The following is a 24631-nucleotide window of genomic DNA, read 5'->3' on the forward strand; positions in this document are numbered from 1 at the left end:
TCCGGTCGTAAAGTATTAGAATTTATTTTAAACCGCTTTACGAAAACTACGATTCACACAGATACCAACATTGACGTTGAATCTGCATCTTCTTTGTTTTCTTTCACGCGCTATTGTTTGTGAAGATCTGCAAATAAACCAAAATTATGCCTTATTGCTTTAACGGAGAAATTCAAATACACAAGCGGGTCTCCAGTTACATGCGCACAAGTCTCACGCTATATAGCGAGCAGTCGCATACGTGCGTAGTTCTCAGTCTTTTGCGAAATTTGCAGATGCACGCTTAGCTACCAGCTTACCGTTACACAATCTTTTTTTCTCTTCACGCTTTCCTCGACATTTACTTTCTTTGCGACATACTGTAACAGTCTTGCCGAAATACGTGGTTTGCATGAGCACTGTCGCAAAGACATCATCCAGATATGCACATGCATATAGTAATCGTCTAACCGAGCTATGGCATATGAAGGGACCAAAGCAGCACGTTGCAACCTGCAAGAGCTTCTAGGGGGTAAAAAGCCCCATTCCATATAGATGCAACGTGTGGGCCTGCATCATAGCACAAAGTGAAATGAATATCTGCTCACGTAACCATACGCTTCATATACTAAGTAATAATCATCTTTGCAGTTGCACATTTTCACGGTGGCCTTCAATACCCTCCCCCCCCCCCCCCCCTTATATGTTTGCAGTTGAATGCGTGCTTGCCTGGTCACGGCCGCTTGCCATAGCATGCACTCGCTCGCTCCTTTTTACACGTGCGCACTAGCGCTGCGACGTAAGTCCTCGCCGAGCGAGGTCAAATGAGCACCGTGACACGATGATCGCCACCTTTCGACACATCTATTTACCTACACAGCTCATGCAATGTGCGTTTGTGCGCTGCGCGCTTGCCGCTATGCTGGCGCTCCCCACGCGCACACAGCCGAAAACGTCAGCTTGTCGTGGAAGCGCGCATGATTTAATCGTACATGCGACCTTTGGCTGGATGTACGCGGTCGGTATAACTGGAGCTTGCGGAGCCGTCCTCGCGTTCAGCGGCGCCCTTCCCCCTCCTGCCGTCCTCATTGCCGCTTCCGTTTCTCTTGCGCGTCGGTGATTGCGTCACTTGTGTGCTCTGCCCTCTCCCGGACGTGGGTCCGAGCAGCGGAGGGAGTCAACCAACGGCGCAGCTCGGGGTTCTTGACGCTCTCGACTCGCACGCCGTCCGGACGCGTGACATGCGCGCCGAGCTCCGCAGTGCGGCTACAAGAACGGGCAGCACCGGGGGCGAGCTCCGGCAAAACTTCGCCGAAGACGCCCGCCGATACGGGACGACATTGGAGCATCGTTTTACGGCCATCACTGTCACGTCCGTCATGGCCAACTTCTCCGAGAAACCTTCACCGCACTGTGCTGTTCGCTTTCTGCGAAAAGCATCGTTTTTGTTTTAAGGTGAGTCAATCCCTTTGTGTTCGCATGCAGGTGTAAAATAATGAAGACGTGCCGCTTTATAATAACGATGATGCTATTTAAGCCTTGCGTTATGTATTATCATTATTATTTGCTCATGACGCGTTTTCATTTTATGGAGTATTTCGTTTGAAAAGAAAAAAGCACTTCTGCACACGACAGTGAAAGCGGCTTTCTGAACCAAAAAAAATGTTTCCTAATTAAGGTCCCTGCACAACTTGTAACACGCATAGGCATAGCAGTGAACGTCTCATGGTGCGTTATAGCACTGGTTGCTGCTAGCTGTAAAATGTGATTCAGTGTGGGTAGCGGGCAGGAAAATAAACACAATCGAAGAGGCACGGTCACATGTAGCACACAGCGCTGTTGGTGTCCGTCCCTTTGTGCTATGGTTTTCCGTACTGTACCTACGTCGAATCATTCGTTACCAGCCCGCCCAAACCGCTATGCTTATCTTACGTGACTGGAAGACAGATGTCTAAAATTGAAGTGTGCGTCCGTGTTGTGTGCCTTTTTTCACACATTTGACCTTCATATTGACATTTCACTGCATTGTCTTTCAGCGGCACCAAAAGTGGGGATAGTTTAGTTTGCATTGTTGTGCAGACAGGCGTGATATAGGTAAGGGGAAAAAAAGCCCCATGTGGGGTCGCAAATCACGCAGTACCGTCTGTTTCTGTTTCTGAGTGGTACTGAAGGAACGATTACCATGCCGTAGCTTTTCGACTTCATCATAGGCAGTGATTCTCATATATGGTGCTGTGTATTCTTTTTTTTTCTTTTTTTCACGTTACATTCTCTTAACATTGTTATATTAGCCCTCAAATAAATAAGCGCGTACCTGTACTTCTTGGCAGTCAGAAAGGGCCTTCATTTGATCGCGCGCCTATCTATGCACCCCGTGCTGCTGCAACGTCTCGTTGGTTCAATAAATTTTGTTAACCTGAGTCAACGACACGTTATAGGCAGCGTTTTCATGACTCCAGAAAATTTGCAAGACGAATAACCCCTTTTTTATTTATTCGTAAATTTTCGTTCTTAGCTGAAACTTTTTTTTTTATTTGGTCCTGTCCGTACACAGTCAATCGTTAAAAAAAGAGAGAGAACACGAGGTAACGTATCAATTTAGAGTATTCTGTTATACTTGACTTCCATGTCCATCTGATGACAGGCCAGTATAGTATACTCGTGGGCCATCGAGTGATTCGCGCTATGCACCCCAAACTTCGCTATACGTATACTATACGAAGTTCCACACGCTCAAGATTATCACGTCTGCCCGAAATACGGTGGTTCGTGGCTATGACGCCCTGATGCTGAGGACCCGCCGTGGTTGCTCAGTGGCTATGGTGTTAGGCTGCTGAGCACGGAGGTCGCGGGATCGAATCCCGGCCACGGCGGCCGCATTTCGATGGGGGCGAAATGCGAAAACACCCGTGTACTTACATTTACATTTACTTTATTTAAAGAACCCCAGGTGGTCAAAATTTCCGGAGTCCTCCACTACAGCGTGCCTCATAATCAGAAAGTGGTTTTGACACGTAAAACCCCATAATTTAATATTTTTTTCTGATGCTGAGCACAAGGTGGCGGGTTCGGTTCCCTGCTGCGTCTGCCGCATTTGGATGGGGGTCGGAATGCGAAAACGCTCCGTACGCACGTTAAAGAAACCGACTTAAGTGGTCAGAAATAACCCGGAGACTTCCACTGTACTGTAGTATTGGAGTCCGTCGTGTAAAAAAAAAAAATATTTGTAAATGTAAAAGCTCTCCGTTAAAAAATAAATTGTCAGGAATGTTTTGTGATAATGATCGAACACCGGCGTTAGGTAAATCTTGTCATTGTCGTGTTAATGTTGCGGCGTGGTATAGCTGACAATTACGTCCGTTCCTGGGGTTTATTTACATCTGACATGATGTGAAAGACACGATAATGTAATGGAATTGACGCCACCAAGACGGTGTCGGATGAGGAATTGGATCGCACCTGTGAAAATAAAATATAGGAAAGAAAGACGCAACAGAAAAAAGGCGACAGGAAAGAAAAGGGTGATTGAAAGAGAGAAATGTTGTGTGGACAGGCGCGATAGGTGGAAAAAAAGATAGTTGGAGGGCTAAGAAAAGATGTATGGGCACGGGTAATTCCTTCATTCAAAAGACCGTATAGGTGAACTCCGCCGTTGTACGCTTAATTAAGTCTTTTGAATACAAGAAGCGTGTATGAAAGAAAAGTGAAGTTTTACGAGGAAGTAAAGAATTAACGTGAAGGAAAGATTAAACCATCAAGTAAAATATTGGTACGTAACAGCAAGACTAAGAAATGTAAGAGGTATAGAAGGGATGATGAGCTATCATGAAGGCATTTATGTGTTTAGAAAAGCTTTGAAACGCTAGGCTTGATTTAGAAGCCACCTGCAGTTTTCTACCCTCCTGAAACGTTTACGCGACCTTGTCTTATAAACTTGCCTGAGCATTCTAACTCTGAGTGCTTGAAAAAGTCGGGGAACATGTGTGTACGGCTTTCGACAATGTGCGACGAAGCAACAGCTGCGATTGTGTCGAGCTAAGAGCGCTTGCAAACGCAGCAAAAATCGCTATCGCATCACGCCTACACAGTTCTCGACAACGCCAACCATATACAGATTATCCCATCGCGCGCCGTCTATATATGGTTATTGCGCTGTAAAACGTGCTTCGCTTCTAAGACACGACTTGTTCAAGATACCTGTTCTGCAGAATGTTCGCACCATTCCAGCAATTTGGAAAGGTTCATTTGCCCAAGAAATATTTCCATTCAAAAGTTTTGCACGCGAGCCGTGCTACATATAAGTATCGCGCGCAAGCATCAGTAAAAAAAAAATGGCGGGTGGGTATGAACGTCATGAAATTCAGAAAGTTGTTGGAATACCGCGTTATAATGTAAGAGCCAGGCCTAATCGTCAAAAGCTGTTGTCCTTGCTTGCGTTCATGCAATGCACGTTCATGCAATAGGATGTATAGCCGTAGCAGGTGAGGAAAACACGTGATAGCGTGCCTCTTGTACTTCTTGCGGTTAAATAATTACATCAGTATATAGCCTAACGTATTTACCTTACTGCGTGTTTATTTGTTTCTTTAATTTATGGGGCAAGTTGTTCTTTCGTCCCTCGGACGAAATTACGTTGTCGTTTTCTCTCTCCCTATATATTTCTTGCCGGTATGTATTCGCCATATAATCTAGCACTCGCTAGTCGGCGAGGCTTTTGTCGGCTTCTTTAACGCCCTCCCCTCGTGTGCGGTTTTCATCCAAACGTCACGGCCGGCATACGGCCGGGCGACATTCACAATAAGCTACCTGAATATTCTTCCGTATATGCAGAAGTTATCACGGAGAAAGACCAGCGTCCGATCGGACATTGGTTTTCTGTATAAGTTGCATAAATCAGGCTTGTTAGCGCAGTTGTCGCTTCGAGTGTATATTTATATTTTCCCTGTCACACTGGCAAGCGCCTTATTTCCATTTTTGATTCGCTGGACAGGTTGCATTCGGTCGAGAGGCGAGAGTATGCGCTGTGAAGAAACGCAAGGGAGCTCGTCACAATCCAATATAGGCCGTGCTCTTCTTTGCCGAGTGTTTTATTGGGCACAGGCGGGTGACTCGAAAACGCTTGCCCTTGGCAAACGTTGACGCGTCAAAGACAAAGGTTTGCTTCAAGGCTCGAACAAAGGTCGCCATCGCAGCGAAGCAGCTGCGCCCTTGTACGCGTGATGCGACGGATGCCGTGTGAATGAACAGGGGCAATGCGGTGCCAACGATTATCATGTTCCGTCGGGAGCGAATTGCTGGCAGTCGAAAACGATCCAACGGAACAAAGAAAGTCGTGCTGAGGACACTAGCGGGAATATAGCTCGTAAATTCTGCGGACAAAAGCGCCAGCGCGTGAGGGAGCCCTTTTTTTTTCTCGGTGCGCAGTCGCCAGGTGAGGTCGTCGGCATAAGAGCACTTACGAATACGTGTGCGGTTACGTCAGCTGAGCTGATCTATAAGGTCACGTCGAGCGCCATGCTACTAGGCGGTTGCCTCTTGTTTACAGCTGTGGCGCCTGCTACCCAACAACGTGAGGGCCAGCACAGCTGCGAACTAAGATCTCATTTTAGCGCACGCCACAGCACGCATGGTCATTACCAAGTGAAAATGGGAAATTCGCGTTATCTCTCCACCCATTAAGTGGAAACGTTTCGAACATGGCCTGCCGGAAATGTACAACTGAGGTTTTCCCTTCTCACGGCCTACAGATACAAACGTATTCTATCGCTTGCAAGTTTAGCAGGCATTTGGCAGTCGGTAAGATTATTAAGAAGTCCGTATCACCGACGATGGCTCAGCGGTAAAGCCGTCTGCTCCTGATGTGCAGGAGATGATCAGGAGAACGACTTCGAGATCCCGCGCGAGCACAAGTTATGCGGTTCTGCTGGCCGTCGAGGCTGCAATTCAGCCGCGTGGCGAACGCTCGCCTTTCTGCAGCCCGGTATGCCGTATCCCTCCAACACGATGTTACTCACATTGCTTGGCCGCGATCATTGATATTTGTCATTATCTAGAGCCAAAGAACTAGCAACTGGTTCACAGCTACACGGTTTTAAAGCGAAGCTTTCTTTACCTTTTCCTTCGACTTTCCCAATGCTGCTGCTGTTATCTGGCACACCGCGTTGGGGGGGGGGGGGGGGGGGGGTTAGAATGTGCACAGTGTACATACATTGAAGGAGCGTGGTAAAGAAAAGAAACCCGAGGAACTCTTTGAACCGCACCGCCTCGAATGTGCACAATGCCATCTGGAGCTCCTGGGTCGTCGCCACCTTAGCCTCTTGACAGCTGTAACCATCCGCGACCACCCGCAAGCGCTTACCTTCCTACCAACGTGCAAGTCGAGAAGGGAGCTAGATAGAATGGACGAGAGGAGCGGGAGAGGAGGCATAGAATGAGTAGAACTCACGCAGTCGCGAAACGAGTGAATAACAGCCTTTCCACTTTTCGCTCGCAGTTTCCATACAAATACGAGGGAGGGGGGGGGGGGGGGTGTAGATAGGGAAATCTTGACGTGAGAAGGGAAGAAAACGCTGGATAAGCTTATAGGGGGCCCCTCACCAGGCCCCATAGAAAATTTTGGTTATACGTTAAAAGTTGTTACGTATGCTCTAGGGAGGGTTCTATCGCAAACATTTTTCGAATCGGCTCATTAATAATCGAGCTAGAAATATTCAGTGCCGCGAACCCATGATTTCAGGAGGCGAGCTCCACTGCCAGTCAAGACGCTCTCCACTCGTCCCGTCCAGCCTCCTCAAGCGAAATTCCTTCCCTGCGTTCTCCTATAGCGGGCCTCGAGGATCGCATGACGCATACGTCACGGGCACCACCTTAAGTTTTTTTTCCTCCTCGCTTTTTCTTTTCTTTTTTGGTGCGGCGCACTTCCGCTGACGGCGTTGCGCGCTTGCTGTTCTTATTGTCTGGTTTCGCGCAGCGCGCGATTTTGCGCGCTGTGCACAAGGACACATGACTAGCAGTATAATTCAGTGCTACACGAATACTCAGGCAGAAAAAGCGGATCGCAGAGCATGATGACGCGCTGGAGCACGGTAGAAAATGGCTACCTGCGCACGTGACTGCACGACCGTGGGAACAAGCAGACGAAGATGAAGTACATATCACTATTGCTTCGGTGCGAAGTAAAACAAAAAACACACAGACATTCTGTTTGAATTTTTTATTTTTCTACACTTCAATTCGTCAATTCAAGCTACGGGTCACACAAATAACGGACGTTGCCTTGAATAATTCTCGAAGACAGGCTCCACCACGAGCAACGTCGCACAGCGGACACGAGTACGTAGGCGCAGGGACACGCGTACGTCATCGTCCGGCTTGGAGCGCGATCGACGCGAGTGAAAGGGAAAAACAGCGTTCGGATTGAAATTTCAGACTTTTCCGCGGCACGTAGCAATGTAATTCTTTGCAAACACGATCATTAGCACGCATTGTAAGCTCTGCGCTTGTCAGCTCAAAATGGCCAGACCTGGTGAGGGGCTCTTTAATTTCTGAAAAATAAAACCATGCAAATATGCCTAGCGGACAACTTGCGCAGGGCGTGCAGAAGCAGAGCCGCATTAATTAAAGCGCACGGCGGGGTCTAGGCGACACAACGGAAGCAGCCGCACGTCAAATCAACACTTCCGTGCCCGCCGCGATAGCTTTCCTTCTATGGTATTGCTCGAGGTCGCGGATTTTTCCGAGCCAGCCGCATTTCGACGGGGGCGAAATAATAATAATAAAAAAAAACGCTCGCGCACTTTGATTTAGGGGGACATTAATGACATGACGTTGATTATCGAAGCGAGAACAGTGGCACCGAAGATGACTGATGGTCTTTTCACACTTGCACTTAGGGCACATTCGTGAGCCCGCCATTCCAATACGATACCTGTACGAGTTGGTGAATGCTACTCCTGCCCACAGCCGACACAGCAGTGTTGCGTCACGTCCTGAAAGGTTCGCTGGTAATTTAAGTTTCAGTGATGGGTCGAGGCTGTATTACCATGAATTACTAACGCGCCTGCCTCCCGACGCGCCTTGACGAAAGCCGCGAAATATTCGGCCACATATAGCAAAGCTCGTGTGCATTTTAACAAATAAGGCAGTGTTGGGCTGCTCAGCACGAGTTCAGGGGATCGAATACCGGCCATGGCTGCCGCATTTCGATGGGAGCGCAATGCGAAAACACCGGTGTGCTTAGATTTAGGTGCACGTTGAAGAACCAAAGGTGGTCCAGATTGTCCGAATTTGCGGAGTCCCCCACTACACGGCGTGCCTCATAATAAGATCTGGGTTCGGCACATAAAGCCCCATGGTTTATTTTCCTTCCTTTTCGGTTTTTTTTTTTTTTTACAAGTCAGGCACCATGGTTGAGCCACTAGCGCAGACAATGCATGGATGATGAACTCCTGAGAAAGTATGCAAGCTAAACCGAAAAGTTTTTCTTTCTTTTTTACTTCGTTTCGGAGTGAATTTTATTTTTTTTAAATCGTAACGTTCAGGTTAACTTCCAGTACGCACACAGACAAAAAAAAAAGGACTTTTTTTTAATCAGTTCCGCTTCGATAGTATGGTCACGGGAACACATCAAAGATGGCATGAGTATATGAAGGGGTATCTGTAGAGGAATATCTGGGCTTGTGAAAGGACGGAATAAAAGTTTCATTAAAGGCAGCGGTAGTACACATAGCAGAAAGACAGAAAAGCTGGCTAGCAATTGTCTCCTGAAAGAGATACTATGCCCACATGCTTTAAGAGGAGACAGAAGAAAAAAAGGAAAGGGAAGAAAAGACAACACATCACACGCGGAGTCCAGTTGTTGTGAACCTCGCGTTGACTTGAAGCACAGCCTTTCGGATAAAATAAATATTTGACAGCAGTTCTAGAAACGGCACACGGTAAACGCTGCATGGAGTTGTCGCACACCTTCCTCTTGCTGGCACAAATTCACAGTGAAATGACTGCACCGCCGGTAGTTACGCGTGATTTTATGGGAGTAAATGGCAGTAGTTATAGGGGAGAAAACAGCCTCTGTCTGGAAAGTGGGCGAAGCACCCGAGGAACGTTGGTTATTTATGGACTGCATGCAATCTCATATTTTGCTTTTTGAGTTTCAATATACAAAAATCGAGGCTCTTGACGCAAGCCTACGATAGCGATAATTATATCCGGTCCTATACGAGCTCCGACCTCAATGCCGTTGGCTACTTCCGGCAGTTGATGGAAGAACGCGTGCAAAGAAATTCCGGATATATATGGGTTGCTCCCAGTAACGCGGAAGCATGCTTCCGGTGCCAAAATAGAGAGCGATATTCTACAGTCTGTGCGAGTCTCGTCGTTATAATGGTAGGCTCAAAGATGCGCGCTGAACGGCCTATGGATCCTTAGTTAGCTTATAAAGCAGTCGTGTAAGCAAGCCCTCCCAATATATACACTCGTATAATTAAGAACATATTTCATCGCCTATGCTGTTTTAGAAACGTAGTTCTTTTTTTACATTGCTTTCTTGGGGTTTCTGACGGCTCCAGCAAATTCGGGTACTCTAAGCTTCAATCTTTGCTTACTTTTAATGACCTGGCGGTGTCAAGCTTGTCGTTGCAAGGCTCTTCGTCTGCGGCCGTCATTCCGTGGCTAACCGCAAACGATTCAAAGATCGTTGTTGTGTAATACAGGCCCGTTGAAAGAGAAATATAGAGAACATTAGAGATATACTTCTGTCGACGTTTGTGCCCGTCTTTATAGCCGAGGAAGTGCTTTTCGTATAGCACACGAACTCTACGCGATGCGAAAAGTCTCCCGTGTCATCTGTGCTCGCCCAGGAACGGTGCGGTGTCTGTACTTCCTTGTATAGGCAGATTTATTGGACCTGTAGTTACTTTTGCATTGCGGGCAAATAGGTGTATTATAGGGAAATTCCTAGCAGTCACCTTGCGGAACGCATTAAACATTGTTCTGGTTTCAAAGTGGCGAATAAAATGTTTGATCATCGGCTGATTTTGCCGACGTGACAGCCATCTCGTTTTCTTTAATATTACGATATTACAAAGCACTGAGTAAATTACTAGCATCAACAGCTCCCATGAAAATTGATGCACTGTTTTAAAGGCTATTTATTCGAAGCACCTGCAGGCGAACAAGTATTAGTATTCACGGTTGGCATGTAAGCAAGCAAGAAAACGAAAGGTAAGAAAAAAGATAGGAAGACTCTGCTTCTCATGATGGGATCTTCATTGATCCTAACAACGGCTAGTTGACACAATCAACAGGACAGATGGAAACCTATCTGCTGTCTGGCCCCGCGTATTACGTCACATCTTGGCATAAAAAAAAACTGCTCTTGTCTGGTTTCGTGTGACCAAGAAACCTGTACAGGTTCCACGTTAGTGGCTTTTCACTTTGGCTTGGCCAGTGACCGCGACTTCTTAAAAACAAAAAGCAGATCGACGAAGTTTTTACGACCATATGACGTTCGAATTGCCGCCGCAGCAAATATTACCGAGTTTGCCAAGTAAGTTTACAAAGTTATAAAACTGAATTGCGAAAGTCGGTTCATTACGTATCAGCGCTTTAACTTTAATAATTAATGCACAATGTTGCAATCGTTTGCACTTATGCAATTATACAACACGAGCATACTGTATAAATGGATTCCTTGAATGCGCAAACGTGCCGAGAGCGACTCGCATTAGCTCATTTAATTCAACCAATTTCATAGTGCGACAGGGTGTAGTATTACTACAAGCGAAATTACATTTCTGGTTTCTAATTTATCTTCTTACTTTCGCTTCCCACATCCACCAGATGTGCCGTTCCAGCTTGTCTTCTCCCACTGATACCTCAAGCAGAATCCTCACATCGACGTAAGTATACCTCTCGAAAATTTCCGTTGCAGTTTTCTTACCTGCCTTAGTATGCTTGAAAAGCCTGCTATTTCACGTAAACAGGTCAATCAAGTTCGAACTAGAATACATGTAGTGTAAAGTGCGTGCGCTAAAATCGTGAACGCTGGAGACTGCAAAATTTGTCGGGGTTACGCACTCTTTATTTGACGTAAATGTGTGGTCTGCACGCGTAGCATCTGTCGTAGATGTGGATAAATTCGCCAGCTGTTATCCGTCTGGTAAATTTTATGTTCCGATAACAAAAAAAAAGCAATAAAGCACTAGCTTCTTTTTTTTTTTTTTCAGAGGCATTGATTCGGGCTAGTTCCACTGTTATACTGGAATTATCAATAGCGCTAAAAGGACAGGCACAGACTTGGGAACAACAACACATGGTGCCGCGTGTTGTCATTTCTATGTCTATGTTCGTATGTTTAGTGCTGTTGAGGTTCCCACTAGTATTTCCTTGTTGTTCCAGAATATGTCTCTATAGCTTTCATGTGCGTCTTTTTCCTATTGCAGTGTGGCTTACTAATTTTCATATTTCGTGCTTATGCTTTTACATACCTACTGTTATTAATGCAAATCAGCTATGGCAGCTGATTTGCATCTGTAGCCTTAAATGTGCTTAATATGAGAATAACCACATGTCTACATATAGTGCTCTTGTGCATCGAAGTTGTCTGGAATGTGAGCATTCCAGACAACTTCGATGCACAAGAGCACTATAAGAAAAACGGGAACACCCTGTGAGATGCACGCTTACAACTTCAAAAATATCGAGAACGGCATGTGTGTCAGGATGCATACCCCCGCACCTAGTCGTTTATAATTGGAAGCGATGCCATCATCGTCTGTCACTGTTTCCCTTTTGTGAAAAGCGCGTATCCACTTCAACATGAGTGCATGCAACAAAGTCTATTCTGCGAATGTTGTTATTCAGCCAAAGGGGCAAAAGCTTGAGGGTGCAAGTATCAGCACAGCTGTCAGTTGTAGGTTGTCGGGAAGCAATGAGAAAGGTGCTTCCTGAATCTCAGCAGTTTGCCGGATAAGTAAAGCGATGCGTTGTGATTTTAAAAAAATAGTGCACCTGAGAGAAGGCTGAAGTGGGCACGCCGCGAAGGGAACGTCAGTTATCTTGGCAAATTAAATTGTGCGAGTTGGTACATGCCCATGAATAATAATTAAATAAAAAAGATGAGCACGGAAAAAAGAACTGAGTACACGGAGAAGTCGTCTTGCTGTCTTCCTCATCTCTGCATTGTGCTCATTTTGTTTCCTATTCATGTGATGTAAAGATGTAGTTGCCACACGAATTTCATATATATTTAAAGTATACGGTACGTTCACCAATGGCAATGCACCGCCGTTCGCGCAGCAAGAGCTTTTCTTCGGCGTAGGTCTGCAGCTGCCAGTGGATGAATTTGAGGTCGGTTATCCTTACATCGCCCGTACACAACAGACATCCCACTCACGCGCGTATACAGGGTATACTCGCTGAGTAAATCAAGTTCCGCAAATCATGCCCGTATGAGAAAAATAGTCGTTCAGCCGCGGGTACCTGGTCTCATAATTCCGTACTCTTGCGGTTGCGCCCGTCGAGCTCTTCACGGTTGGCGGCCGGCGCATTTGTTCATTGCTCAGGCGCGCCCGCAACACCTGTTTCGGAAGAGTGAGATGTCCGGTCGGTGTTACTCTTTCTTTTTGCTCCATTTATGCATGCGATATCTAGCACTAGCCATTGTTTCCACTCCGCAACAGATCTTGCGACGAGGGTTTCCACGTCTGCTGCAATCACCGTTTCGCGGAAGCAGGCGAAGCCGCCGGCAGCACACGTTGGTTAATTAGTGCGGTGTTGGTCGTCCCCACCTATCGGCGTCGACGTTCTTAATGTGTTGGGCACTGAGAAGGAAGCCCACTTTGAACGATAGTCATTAAGGATACCAGTCCAGATGCTTAACAGTTGTATGCGATAGTATCTTTTTATATGTAGGAAACGAAAACTGCCTGTCTCGGAGTGATCGAGTCACGACCTGACGGTTGCAAGGCGATGCAGTTTCGACTTCAATTACTATTGTCTAGAGTAGGTTACTTTTCGCAGATAACAATTTATGTTCATGCGTTATGCCTCGCACCACATGATTCACAACACCGTGACCGTGCAACACTGTGCACGGTCACGCACACCACGTGCTACATTTGTTATTTTAGTGTATTCTATTGTTTCTCTTAATTTTTCATCCTCTTTTATATCCTTTTCAATTTTGCGAGTCCGGTGTCCCTTTCAGGAGGCAATTGCTAGCGTGATACTTTCACAGTGTGTCTGTTTATATGTGTTTATATGATATATAATAATAATAATGATGATATCTGCTTAATATCCATGCCTTTCCTTCCCTCTCTCAAGATTACGTGTTCAGAGCGACCCGTTCAGGATGTCATAATGCTATCTTTTGCTTTCGTGTGAATTGGTTAGTTACCATGGCAGTTACCGTGTATATTACTCTGTAAATTGAAGAGTGCACTTAACCACGCGTTCCTCCTCTTTGCCTTGTTCTGCTGTAACAAAATAGGGACACTGCATCACATGGCGTCTTCGCGAGCTACGGCGAGCGACTTCGAACGACGTCTGACCTGAGCCACCTACTCCTGACGGGATGCACCGGAAGCTGCGCAAGAGCCTCATCTGGACCGCTCTCGGCGCGAGCGCAGTCACGCTACTGTTCACCTGCACCACCTTCAACACCTGCATCCTGCGCTATGGAGCGCCTCAGAAGAGCCCTCTCGAGGTACCCGACCTCCGGAGCATCCTGTCCACTTACACCGACGTCTTCACGCTGCCGCCGTTCAGGCTGGACTCGCAGTCTCTGTACCGAGTCCACGAGAACGCTATCGAGGGCGACAAGCGGGCGTCCGACAGAGCGATCGTGTGTTTGTCCACCATCGCTTCGCTGGACCATCTGCACTGGCTACGCGAGCTCTCTGAGCACTGGGCCGGCCCGGTGTCGGTGGCTGTGTTCTTCAGGGAGAACTTCGACCTGCAGCTCATGGTGACGTACCTGCACGTGCTTAGGGTGTGCTTCCCGGCCATCAGGGAGAACTTCAGTTTTCACTTTGTGTCGCCTGCAGAGAGGAACGACAGTGGTGCGAAAGACACGTTCGCGTGGGAAGACGTAGACGAACCGCTGTTCTGTGACAACTACCGCGCTCTGTTGCGTGCTTTTCTGTCTATCCAGCGGACGCGAGGCTGGCCTCGCTTGCTCTTCCCACAGAACCACTTAAGAAACGTTGCGCGTGATGGCTGCGTTTCCAGCCCGTATTTCTATGCGACGGACGTGGACGTGATGCCGCAGTACGGACTGTATGAGCGGCTCTCTGCGTTCCTGCTGCGGCAGCCGCCTTGTACAAAGTGCCTTTACGTCGTGCCTGCTTTCGAAGGCACCGAGTTTGTTCCCCATCCGAGGACCAAGGACGCTTTGCTCAGTAGGTAAGCGAAAGCAAGGCAGCAGTGAACGTTAGGAGAAATGAAAAAGAAGTGTTGTTGACTGTAAAAACGTGCTCTGTGCTTAAGCATATTCATATGCTAAAGGAAATGCCGCATACGAGTTTTACTGTTAGCGAATGAAAACTGGCCAAAAACGAGGAATCAATCGCGTTTAACTTCCCAAGCTCACCGCGTGTGCCCTGAGAAATTTCAGGTACTTCGCGTGACCTTCAAACCGGCTTTAATCGCTTCGACTTTTAAATATTTATTAAAACTCTTGTTTTAGAATATCGTTCGTTCAGTGGTTAATCTATCATATATGCAGGTTATAAACTGAAGACATCTGCCTCGGTGCACCTAACTATGTACATCTCTGCGCATGCACACAATGAAGAAACAGCCCCAACGAAGTGGATTTTTAGCTGAAAGCTTTTGAAGCATCCTAAATACGCAGGCGTGATAGCCATAGAGTTAGATACTGAGTGTTCGCGCTGTCTTGGGCGTTAGTTTTCTAGTCTTATCTTTGTCAGGACCATACTGAATCACGCAGCCGAGTGTTCCAAGAATGCTTTTGTTCTTGTTCCTTAGGCGCTCCACACGCGACAATTATTGCAGCCTTTTCTTAATGTTTCCTCTTTTTTTTGCAACTCGACCACTTTTCTCTATTCTAAAACATTGCTTATTTTTGTCGCATCTGGGGATACTTTGCATTTATGTCGATTTATCGATTGATTTTGTCTTTTTAACCTCCCATTCTCGCAACCAACGCCTCCCTCCCTAGAACAGGAAACAGGAAGGACTTCCGAGTATATCACGCGGTGGCGTTCAGCAAAAACCAGCGGGCCACGAATTTCAACAAGTGGAAGAAAATCCCGAGCAAGAGTGAGCTCTTCGTAGCTTACCAAGCAGTCTTCGAATTCGGCTATGAGTGCTTCTACGTCGGTCCTCACGACGTACCCAAGTTTCGCGAGATATTCATCGGCTATGGATTCACGAGAAACGTACAGGTACTTGTCAGTCGTTGTGAAGTGTTCGTACTTTGATAGTCGAGTATTGAGAAACCTTACTGTACTTACATATGCTGCATGTGCTGAACTGCTCCTAAAAAGGTTCATTCGCTTTCTATATAAGCAAAGTAATTGAAAGTCTGCATCATTTTATCTTTCCAGAAAGTAATCTCATAAAGTTAATGCAGAGATGTACCGAAGTTGGGCTGCTTAACGATGACATTAGGACATTGCGCATGACCCTTACATATTAAATTGATGACTGTCCAACAACGGTGAAGCCTTGTTCACACTGAAATTATTATTAAGAACGTGCCGCGTTGTGTTTACCTACAGCCAGTGCACAGTGACGTTGTTGTTGTCGTCGTCAACTCGTGGTCATTTCCGAGGGCTCCAAAAGTTATGGGGTTTTACGTGCCAAAACCACTCTCTGATTATGAGGCACGCCATAGTGGAGGATACCGGAAAATTCGACCACTTGGGGTTCTTTAACGTGCACCTAAATCTAAGTACACGGGTGTTACCGCATTTCGCTTCTATCGAAATGCGACTACCGTGGCCGGGATTCGATCCCGCAACCTCGTGTTCAGCAGCCCAACACCATAGCCATCCCGAGCGCTCCTGCGAAGTGTAAAAAGGCGTTCAACCAAGTAAGTCATCTTTATCGTGGCAATAAGTACGCTGCTGCAGGGTTAACAAAGCCGGGATACGGCTACTAAATTCGTTTTTCTCTCTATATATATATATATATATATATATATATATATATATATATATATATATATATATATATATATATATATATATATATATATATATATATATATATATATATATATATATATATATATATATATATATATATATATATATATATATATATATATATATATATATATATATATATATATATATATATATGTGTGTGTGTGTGTGTGTGTGTGTGTGTGTGTGTGTGTGTGTGTGTGTGTGTGTGTGTGTGTGTGTGTGTGTGTGTGTGTGTGTATATATGTGTATATATGTGTATATGTCTATATGTATATATATATACACACACACAGCTTCATCGACGTTCGACAAGACCAGTGGAATGTGCCACTAGGCTTAATATGTTTGTATTCTGGGCGATGTCATGTCATGGGTGCTTGCGGCGATAATGTGGTCGTTGTGAGAATTGCCAATTCAACTTCTGGCATCGTCTACATATCCCGCGTCCAGTTCCTGTGTACATACCTCTACTTTCATTTGTTTACAGGTGCCTACAGGCAGTGGCGTAGCCAGAAATTTCGTTCGGGGGGGGCTCATTTTGCAGCTTGGCCTCCTCCTTATAGAATTAGCCGAGGGAACAATATATATATATATATATATATATATATATATATATATATATATATATATGATTCAACAACCTTGTTTACATTTTCGTACATATGCAACGACCAGGGGAAAATCTCAATGACGCCGTCCTTTGTTAGAATGTATTGCGCAGGAGCAGCTGTCACCGGTTGTGTATTGCGAGTAATTGCTCCGAAATAATAGTCGCAACAGAGAGCACATATAAAAAGCAGGAGTTCTGCAAAATATACGAGGGCGAGGCAAATGAAAGTGAGCCAATGCGAATATATGACAAACGGGGTACTTTATTTAAAAGTAGTCACCATAAGTATTTAGACACTTGTCCTACTAACGAGTCGCGCAATTCCCCTCTAAAAAGACTCCTTGAGTTGCTGCCTCAAAAATCTGTAAATGACTACACGTCATCTTCCGACACGAATCTGGTTCCCTTGAGCAGTTTTTTTCAAATTTTACCAAATGTGGAAGACGCAAGGCAAAAGGTCTGGGCTGCATGAGGGATGTTGCAGCATTTCCCACTTGAACTCTGCCAGTTTTGTATTAACCACATCAGCGACGTGGGAGCGGGCATCGTCGTGAAGCAAGATGTTCCCAATGCTCAATTTTCCACGTCGTTTGTTCTTGATTGCGACACGCAGCCGATCCGACCTTTCACAATATCTGAAACGATTTAGAGTCTTTCCAGATTTAGAAAATTTGATCAATAATGGCCCCTAACGATCAAAAAGAAGTCAACACTTTTCCGGCAGAAATGACGGCCTTTGTTTTCCTTGGGAGTGGTGAATTCAAATGTTTCCACTGTAAGCTTAGCCGTAGTGTTTCAGGCTAGTAGTAGTGGCACCGTGAGTCATCCCCGGTCACAACTGCAGACAAAAAGTCGTCACCCTCATCTGGGGTTCTTTGACGTGCACTTAAATCTAAGTACACGGGTGTTTTCGCCTCCACCAAAATGCAGCCGCCGTGACCGGGATTCGATCCCGCGACCTCCTGCTCAGCAGCCCAACACCATAGCCACTGAGCGACCACGGCCTTTTCAATTGTGTTGAGGGTGATTGCATCGTGGCTTTGGCCCGGGCATGGATCGTCTTTGTGACTTTCATGTCCTTCTTTGAACAGTTTGCTACAACGCTTCACAGTGGCCAATGAAACGCAATCTTCCACGCATACGGCAGCCATACGGCGAATAATTTCTTTTTGGGAAACATCTTCATTTGTCAAGGACCTCACGACACCAAGCTGTTCAACTTCTGGAGTGTCCATTATGTCACGCAATCGTGTTCAACCCAGTGTATGAGAGCATTAAAGAACATTTAACCTCACCTCTGCATGTCACTTGTAAATGAGATGCGTATGTGCTAGGCGCATGCCTCGAAAATAATGAACGGAACCATGATTGCACGGCGCGGGTTGTCTCACTTTCATTTGACTTGCCTTCGTACATTAGAAATGCGAAGATACAATGGAATATACAAATGTGAAGATACAGCTTGATACAGGGCAAAAAATTGTTACTGGAAACAAAGTTCACTGCGCATATACACAAAACCTCGCAACAAGATGTTTAAATATACGTATAAGTCTCCAATAAATCTACGTACCTAAGAAAAAGTCACTATATATAATGCATCAAACAAGGCAAATAAAGATGTTGCGCAACCACAGATTCACAAATCACAGCACCCCCCCCCCTCCCTCCACTCCCAAAATGTATCGCGTGCGACGGAAGGCGGCGCGCTTCCTCCCCGCTTTTCTCACTTGCGCACACAAGACTGAGCCACCATCATCGGCTTAACCCCTCCCCCTCCACCCCACGCTTTCACTCGCACATAGAGCATGCGGTCACGATGTTATCGCCCTTGGCCTTTATTTATACGGAACATGAGGGCAACGGCAGGAATGCGCCTGGAGTCTTCATATAGCTGCTATCGCAATAATATAATAGTATCCGGCAACTGAAGCGTCCCGTGGCCCATTACTTTCCGCAAAAGAAGTAACAAAATCGAACTTTCACCATGCGACAATTCGCTGCGCCACAACAATGCCTTCTTTTTTTTCTTTTGTGGGGCGGGGGGCGGCGAAATAGAATAACGCAAAGGAAAGCATGTTGGCTACAATTGAATGCCTACTTTGGGCACCTAGTGTGGCTACCGAAGGAATATTGAAGAAAACGTGTGACGCTTGGTCCACAGAAAACCATACGCATGCTGCTCGGTATCCTACACCGGCGAGACAAAATTTTCCGGAGAGGTTGCGCTCAAGCGAATGCGTTGCAATCCGTCGAGTCCCCGCAGTGTTGGCGGCGAGCGACTATGCATTGTTTCTTTTTCTCGTCTGCTAGCCAGAAAGCGTCCAAAACTCTGCCAGGTGAAAATGCAGTCGGCCAGAGAAAAACGAACGCGCATCCAAGTGCGCCGCGCGGTTGTCGATGCAGCACGAGAGAAACGCATGCGCTCTCGTTGGATCAGCAGCCCATGGGCTGCGAGTACAAAAAAAAAAAAAATAGAGAAAGAGGCTCAATGTATCCTCGCGAATAAAAGCCTAGGTAGAAAAATAAATAAGAACTTAGTTACAATGGTGGTTTTAGTGTCTTGACATGGATGCTTTGGTGCAGGTGAAAAAAAAATGTTCATATTCTTTTCTGTGACCTGATGGCACAAATGAACCGCCACAACGCTTTGTCTCATCGGATCTCGCTACGTGCTTTGTCAACTTGTCTGATAGTATGTTGATTTGGCTTGTCTCGTTGTATGGCCCGATGTACGACTTTAGAAAAGTCGATGCACCTTTGGCGTCAAATGTTTACAACAGCATTAAACCCACAAAGTTCCGAAATTGAAAATCTAAAGCACGACTTTGGAAATGTCAATGCACCTTTCGCATCAAAATGTTATGAGAACTTTATACCCACAAAGTTTCAGAATTGAAATCTAAGCGCTCCATAGATACTGCGGCCTCCGCGAGATGCCGAGACGAGGCCGCTCGCCATCAAAACGCCCTTGAAACTTTGTACTCGGTAGGGCTCCTTGCGTTACGATATGCGAGTCCCGATGCATGGGCGTTTCCGCAAAATCCAGCCCGATTTCTCAATGTTTGCGCTAAAATGTCTTTTCGAGCGTGAATTAAGGACATTCTAGACAAAATCGAGCATGATTTCCGGCGCCGGGAGGTGTTTTCGTCGGCGGCGCATGAGAGCACGAAAAAATTTCGGGGGGGGCTGAAGCCCCATAAGCCCCCCCCCTGGCTACGCCCCTGCCTACAGGAAGTCTATATACTGCCATGCGCACTGCTGCGACGTATGCACAACGAGCGTTAGAAAACAGGAAAATGGCTCGCTCTATTAAAAAGTGAAGGCCATTAAATGTTGATCATTACTTTTTAAGGAGCCACTCTATTAAAGGGATATCATTTCGGTGGTCCGTATTTGCAATGAATTGCACGAATTTTGGTCAGTGCGTTTGTTTTAGTTAAACTTGTAATTTATTCTTCCAAAACACTTTCCATGGCGATAATCCATACAACTATCATTGCAGGTAAAAAAGAAAAAAGAAAAAAAAATAGTGATCGAGTTCATGCCTTAAATATCCAAGAGGCAACCGGGGGATTCCGTATGCGCAACTCGGGGAGGAAAAAAATATCGCGTAATTTCCTTGGTACTTCAGGCGTAGCATTCACTCAGCAAGTTTGCCCCCCGCCTGTAATGCTCTAACGCATGTATGTTATATATACAACCTGGCTACCCGCCGTGGTAGCTAAGCGGCTATGGTGCTGCGCTGCTAAGCACGAGGTCGCGGGATCGAATACCAGCTGCGGCGGCGTAATGCAAAAACGCCCGTGTCTCGTGCATTGGGGGCCCGGTAAAGATCCCCAGGTGGTCAAAATTAATTCAGTCTCTCTTTCTCTCACTCCTCCTCCTCACCCCCCCTCGCGCGCGCTACGGCGTGCCTCATAATCAAATCGCGGTTTTGACACGTGAAACGCCTGAATGGAATTCAAATATAGCCTGACTTTTTTTTTTAACACGATGTGGAGGAAAGATTCTTGTCTAATCGACTACCCTCAATCCTGTAACTTTTTATCGGCAAAAGTGTAGTCTGAGAAGTCGTTCTGTGGTGGCCGAACTTACAAGCCTGCGTATTCGAGCGGTTTAATCGATTGATACAAGTTTGCGAAGCAAGAAATTAGCAATTTATCGTTTTACTACATTCATTCAAACTCGACATGTTAGCCTTGTAGGGCTGTTCATCATTAACCTTTACTACCGGAAGGATCATCGTCACCACCACCTTTGTCGTTGTCATCCATTGTACTGCTCACCTCACCACCCACCCCAGATATAGCCCGGCGTATGAACCGAACAGAATTTATGCTTCTGTATTTCGTAGTTTCTTCGCCCCATGCGTAAGCCTTTGCAGCTACGTTTCCCTTCCCGAGGTTTCAATATTGTTACTCTGGGCTACCGGCTATTTGTTCTATAGGCTTTACGGGACGTGCCCAGATCCGCTTCTTTATTTATGTTACTGATCCACATGGGCGCTGATCCTACATAGAAAGGCGGAGCGAGACGAACATTCCATATTCAGAACAAAGCTCCAACAGACAAAGGACCTAGAAAAGCAAACACTGGCCTGCCCTACGCTGTACTGAATATACGAATGTGTACACCAACTGGCTCAGGTTTCACTTCTCTCGCAGAACATTTCCTGGTCCCATCCTTGCTTCCACCCCGTCGTCGAGCTAGCCGCGCGCTGCCGCCTCTTACCCCCCCTCTCTCTCTCTCTCTCTCTCTCTCTCTCTCTCTCTCTCGTGGTTGGGGTGACCACCATATAGAATTGCTGCGGTTTTCTCCTTCCGATAGCCATATAACTGAGCAGGCGTCGCACATGTGCGCCTGACGATGAGCAAAACGAGAACAAGGTAAAAGAGGGAGACAACGTGTTTCGACAAGTGGGCTTGTCTTTTTCGCGGCGACATATGCTTTCCTAGACACAGTATATGAAGTTCGGTACAGTCTGAAGTGCGCCAAAGAGAGAGCGGGGAGGGGAGAAAAGAAATACTGACCAACAGCTTTATCGTCAAGGCAAGGACTTATACTGAACGTCAAAAGGAACGAGGACGACAGTTGTCCAATGCATCCTTTGCCGTCGCACGGTGCCCTTACCATTGTTGGAACTATAAAGAGGAATGCGAGGATCACTGAAGTTAGAGGCTCTTTAGTATCTTTTTAAATCTATTTTATGATTATACGACTGTGGTAAGGGCCTGTATTTATGCTCGAAAAAAATCTTTCTTGCTTTCTACACCACACAAAAAAAAAGTAGAAGAATAATCCGCGCGAAGGCAGGAGCCACAACGTAACCAAGAGAAAGAGCGCTGACGTAAAGGCTGGCTACTTTGACTATAGGCTAAATGTGGTTTCTTTATTTTGTTTAGCCTGCTGTGGTGCTCTTCGAGAGTCTAATTGACAGCCCCCCTCTCGCGTGAGTTCATGAGCAGACAGAAGGAGCGCGCAGTAATATTTATGACCGCCATACGTTTCTGCGCTCCGCCTTGTCGAGAGCAGTCCGCTTCATTTTGTTTCTCTGCGGCCAACGGTTTTCGGGGATGTATATTTCATGCATGCATTCTTCGAGACATCTCGTTCACTCGTTTTCGCCCTCCCGACGTGTAGCCATTATTTCCGCGCGTCTTAGCTGGCGAGTGTAACTTTGGACAGGGCAGCTGCGCACGCCGCGTTCGGGACGAATTTTCTCGTGCAGGTGACGTGTCTCGCTCGAGACCATTATAAAGTATAATTTGGTCCGGGGTAACTTGAATATTTAGCTAGCGCTGAGCACAAGAGACCTCAATCTGTACCTGCTGAACTGAACCTGTTTCCTTTGAAATATTCACCGCTAATGTATACGCACACGACCACGCGCACAAACGAGATTTCACGGCTCTGTTGCGTAAATGACTGCCTGTCGTAACGCAAATACTTTTATGACAGCTTGTATAGGTATGCTTTCAATACTGGACCTAGCTTTTGGACATGCTTTTGGTTGGTGCATGGATTGATCACCTTTCTTCAGTTCAGTTCCGGATAGATGCGTTCGTGAGCTCAAACTCGGCTCGGACGAAAGGACGCGGTGAATCCATTATGAGTTTACGCATGCGTAGTGGTTTGGGGTACATCTACTGATGTACTTCAAGATCTAGCCCTAAGGTTCTGTGGCGACTCTTTTTGATTATACTATAGTGAACGCAAGGTAATTCCTATACCATATAAACCAAGAGAAAAATTATTTGTTAAGTTGGCATTTATTGCGCTGTGCTCATGGGTGCCACAAGTGCCCCAAGTTTATTATACCATTTTGCAATTCTCAGTCGAAAGAGGCAACACAGGAGGTTCCAAAATGGACCGAAAGTTTGTCTTAAGTATGCAAGCACGCACGTGTCTGTGCCTACATTGTGAACTTTCGTTCTCCCCATCTCGCTCTTTAATTCTTTCCACAATGAAGAGCAGCCAGGTGGAGTCAGCCTAATTTTAAGCGCCTTGCTTTTCCCTTATTTCTTCTTTATTTCTGTAACACCGACAAAAGCTTGTGTCGGCGCAACAAGATATAACAATGGATTACTACACAATTTGCTGTCGTTGAGACAGAACGGATTGTATCGCGTGTACAAGGCAAAAAATTTCTCTGTAGGAATTTGTCGTAAGAACAGTTATTTTTTATTTATACCATTATCCCCCCTGCTTTATGCACCTTGCTTTCATATGACCTATGTATACCACTTCCCGAATCCTGCTGCCCAAGCCTAACAGAAAACAGACGCTTGTACCCAACACTTTGAAATGCCGTGCACGCACGTCGACCGTGTCCATGTAGGTGGGGGTATATCGCGTGGTACCATCTTGTATGCGAAACTGCCAGAAACCAGCCTAGAGTGAAAAAGGTCTTGTTGATCTCGCCGGAGCTGCAGTAGCTCACTGACGTTCGCTTTTTCTGCTCGACACTGACCATCGCAGACCCTGGAGGCACACCTGGCCGGCTTCCGGTTCCTGGTGCTGAGTGACGCGTTCGCCATCCACCGGGGCATGCGAAACACCACCACCAACGACAGCGCCCGCAACGCGGAAAAGATGCGCAACTACCGCATATTCCTCGGCTTCCGCAAGACGCTCCAGCAGCGCTACGGCAAAGGGCGAGAGTTCTCGTGACAGCCGCTGGCCCTCGCTGCCACCCCCCCCCCCCCCCTCCGCACTGTCGGATAAATAAACCTTAAAACCTTTATTTTGCCCAATCGCTATAAGATATTGCAAAGGGATGTGACTGAACTGCCAGAACACGCGTCACTCGCCTTTAGCTACAGTGAAACGTGGATTATGTCCCTATATAGGGTGTCCCTGCTGTAAAGAAGGTACTTCGAAAAGGGCACTTCGTGAAAGTTGCAACTTATTTGTGGAAGTGGATGTTTTGCCATCTCAGCATATGTCGTTTGTGCTGGAGTTATGCTTGTATTTCATATTTCACCGGTATTTCATCATTTTCCAGCGGATGAGGGTTGCATGTAATTTGGAAGCAGAATTTGCCGGCGGGGGCTAAAAACTCTCAAATCTCCACCCGTACATACTGTTATACGAGTAGTACTTAATCTAGAGTAGCTAGTTGGTATACTTGTCAAGCTACTGAGCACAAGAAACAGACTTCCGCCTATAGCTCGAGCGTTCAGTCATGCCCACATCGTCTTCGTCGCTCAACCGTGACAATATAGTACTTACATATGTTTAGGCGAAGACTTATCGAGGCCTTGTATTCCGGCTGAAACGTCCCACTTCTCTTCTAAAGTTTTACCCTGCACACAGAAACTTCATTGCATATTTACCCCCTTCCCCACGGGCAAGACAAATA

At 46.2% G+C, this 24631-nt stretch overlaps 1 protein-coding gene across 1 annotated transcript; it reads left to right on the forward strand.

Annotated features, from left to right (window-relative positions):
- Window positions 1–773: 773 nt before the first annotated feature.
- Window positions 774–24013, forward strand: LOC135903903 (beta-1,4-glucuronyltransferase 1-like). The gene is made up of 5 exons (XM_065434358.2): window positions 774–1434; window positions 10819–10877; window positions 13472–14385; window positions 15164–15389; window positions 23749–24013. Exons 3-5 carry the CDS (start codon window positions 13556–13558, stop codon window positions 23938–23940), a joined length of 1248 nt encoding a protein of 415 aa, XP_065290430.1. The 5' UTR covers window positions 774–1434; window positions 10819–10877; window positions 13472–13555; the 3' UTR covers window positions 23941–24013.
- Window positions 24014–24631: the final 618 nt, after the last annotated feature.

This window comes from Dermacentor albipictus, chromosome 3, assembly GCF_038994185.2.
Source record: "Dermacentor albipictus isolate Rhodes 1998 colony chromosome 3, USDA_Dalb.pri_finalv2, whole genome shotgun sequence".
NCBI classification, from domain to species: Eukaryota; Metazoa; Arthropoda; class Arachnida; order Ixodida; family Ixodidae; genus Dermacentor; species Dermacentor albipictus.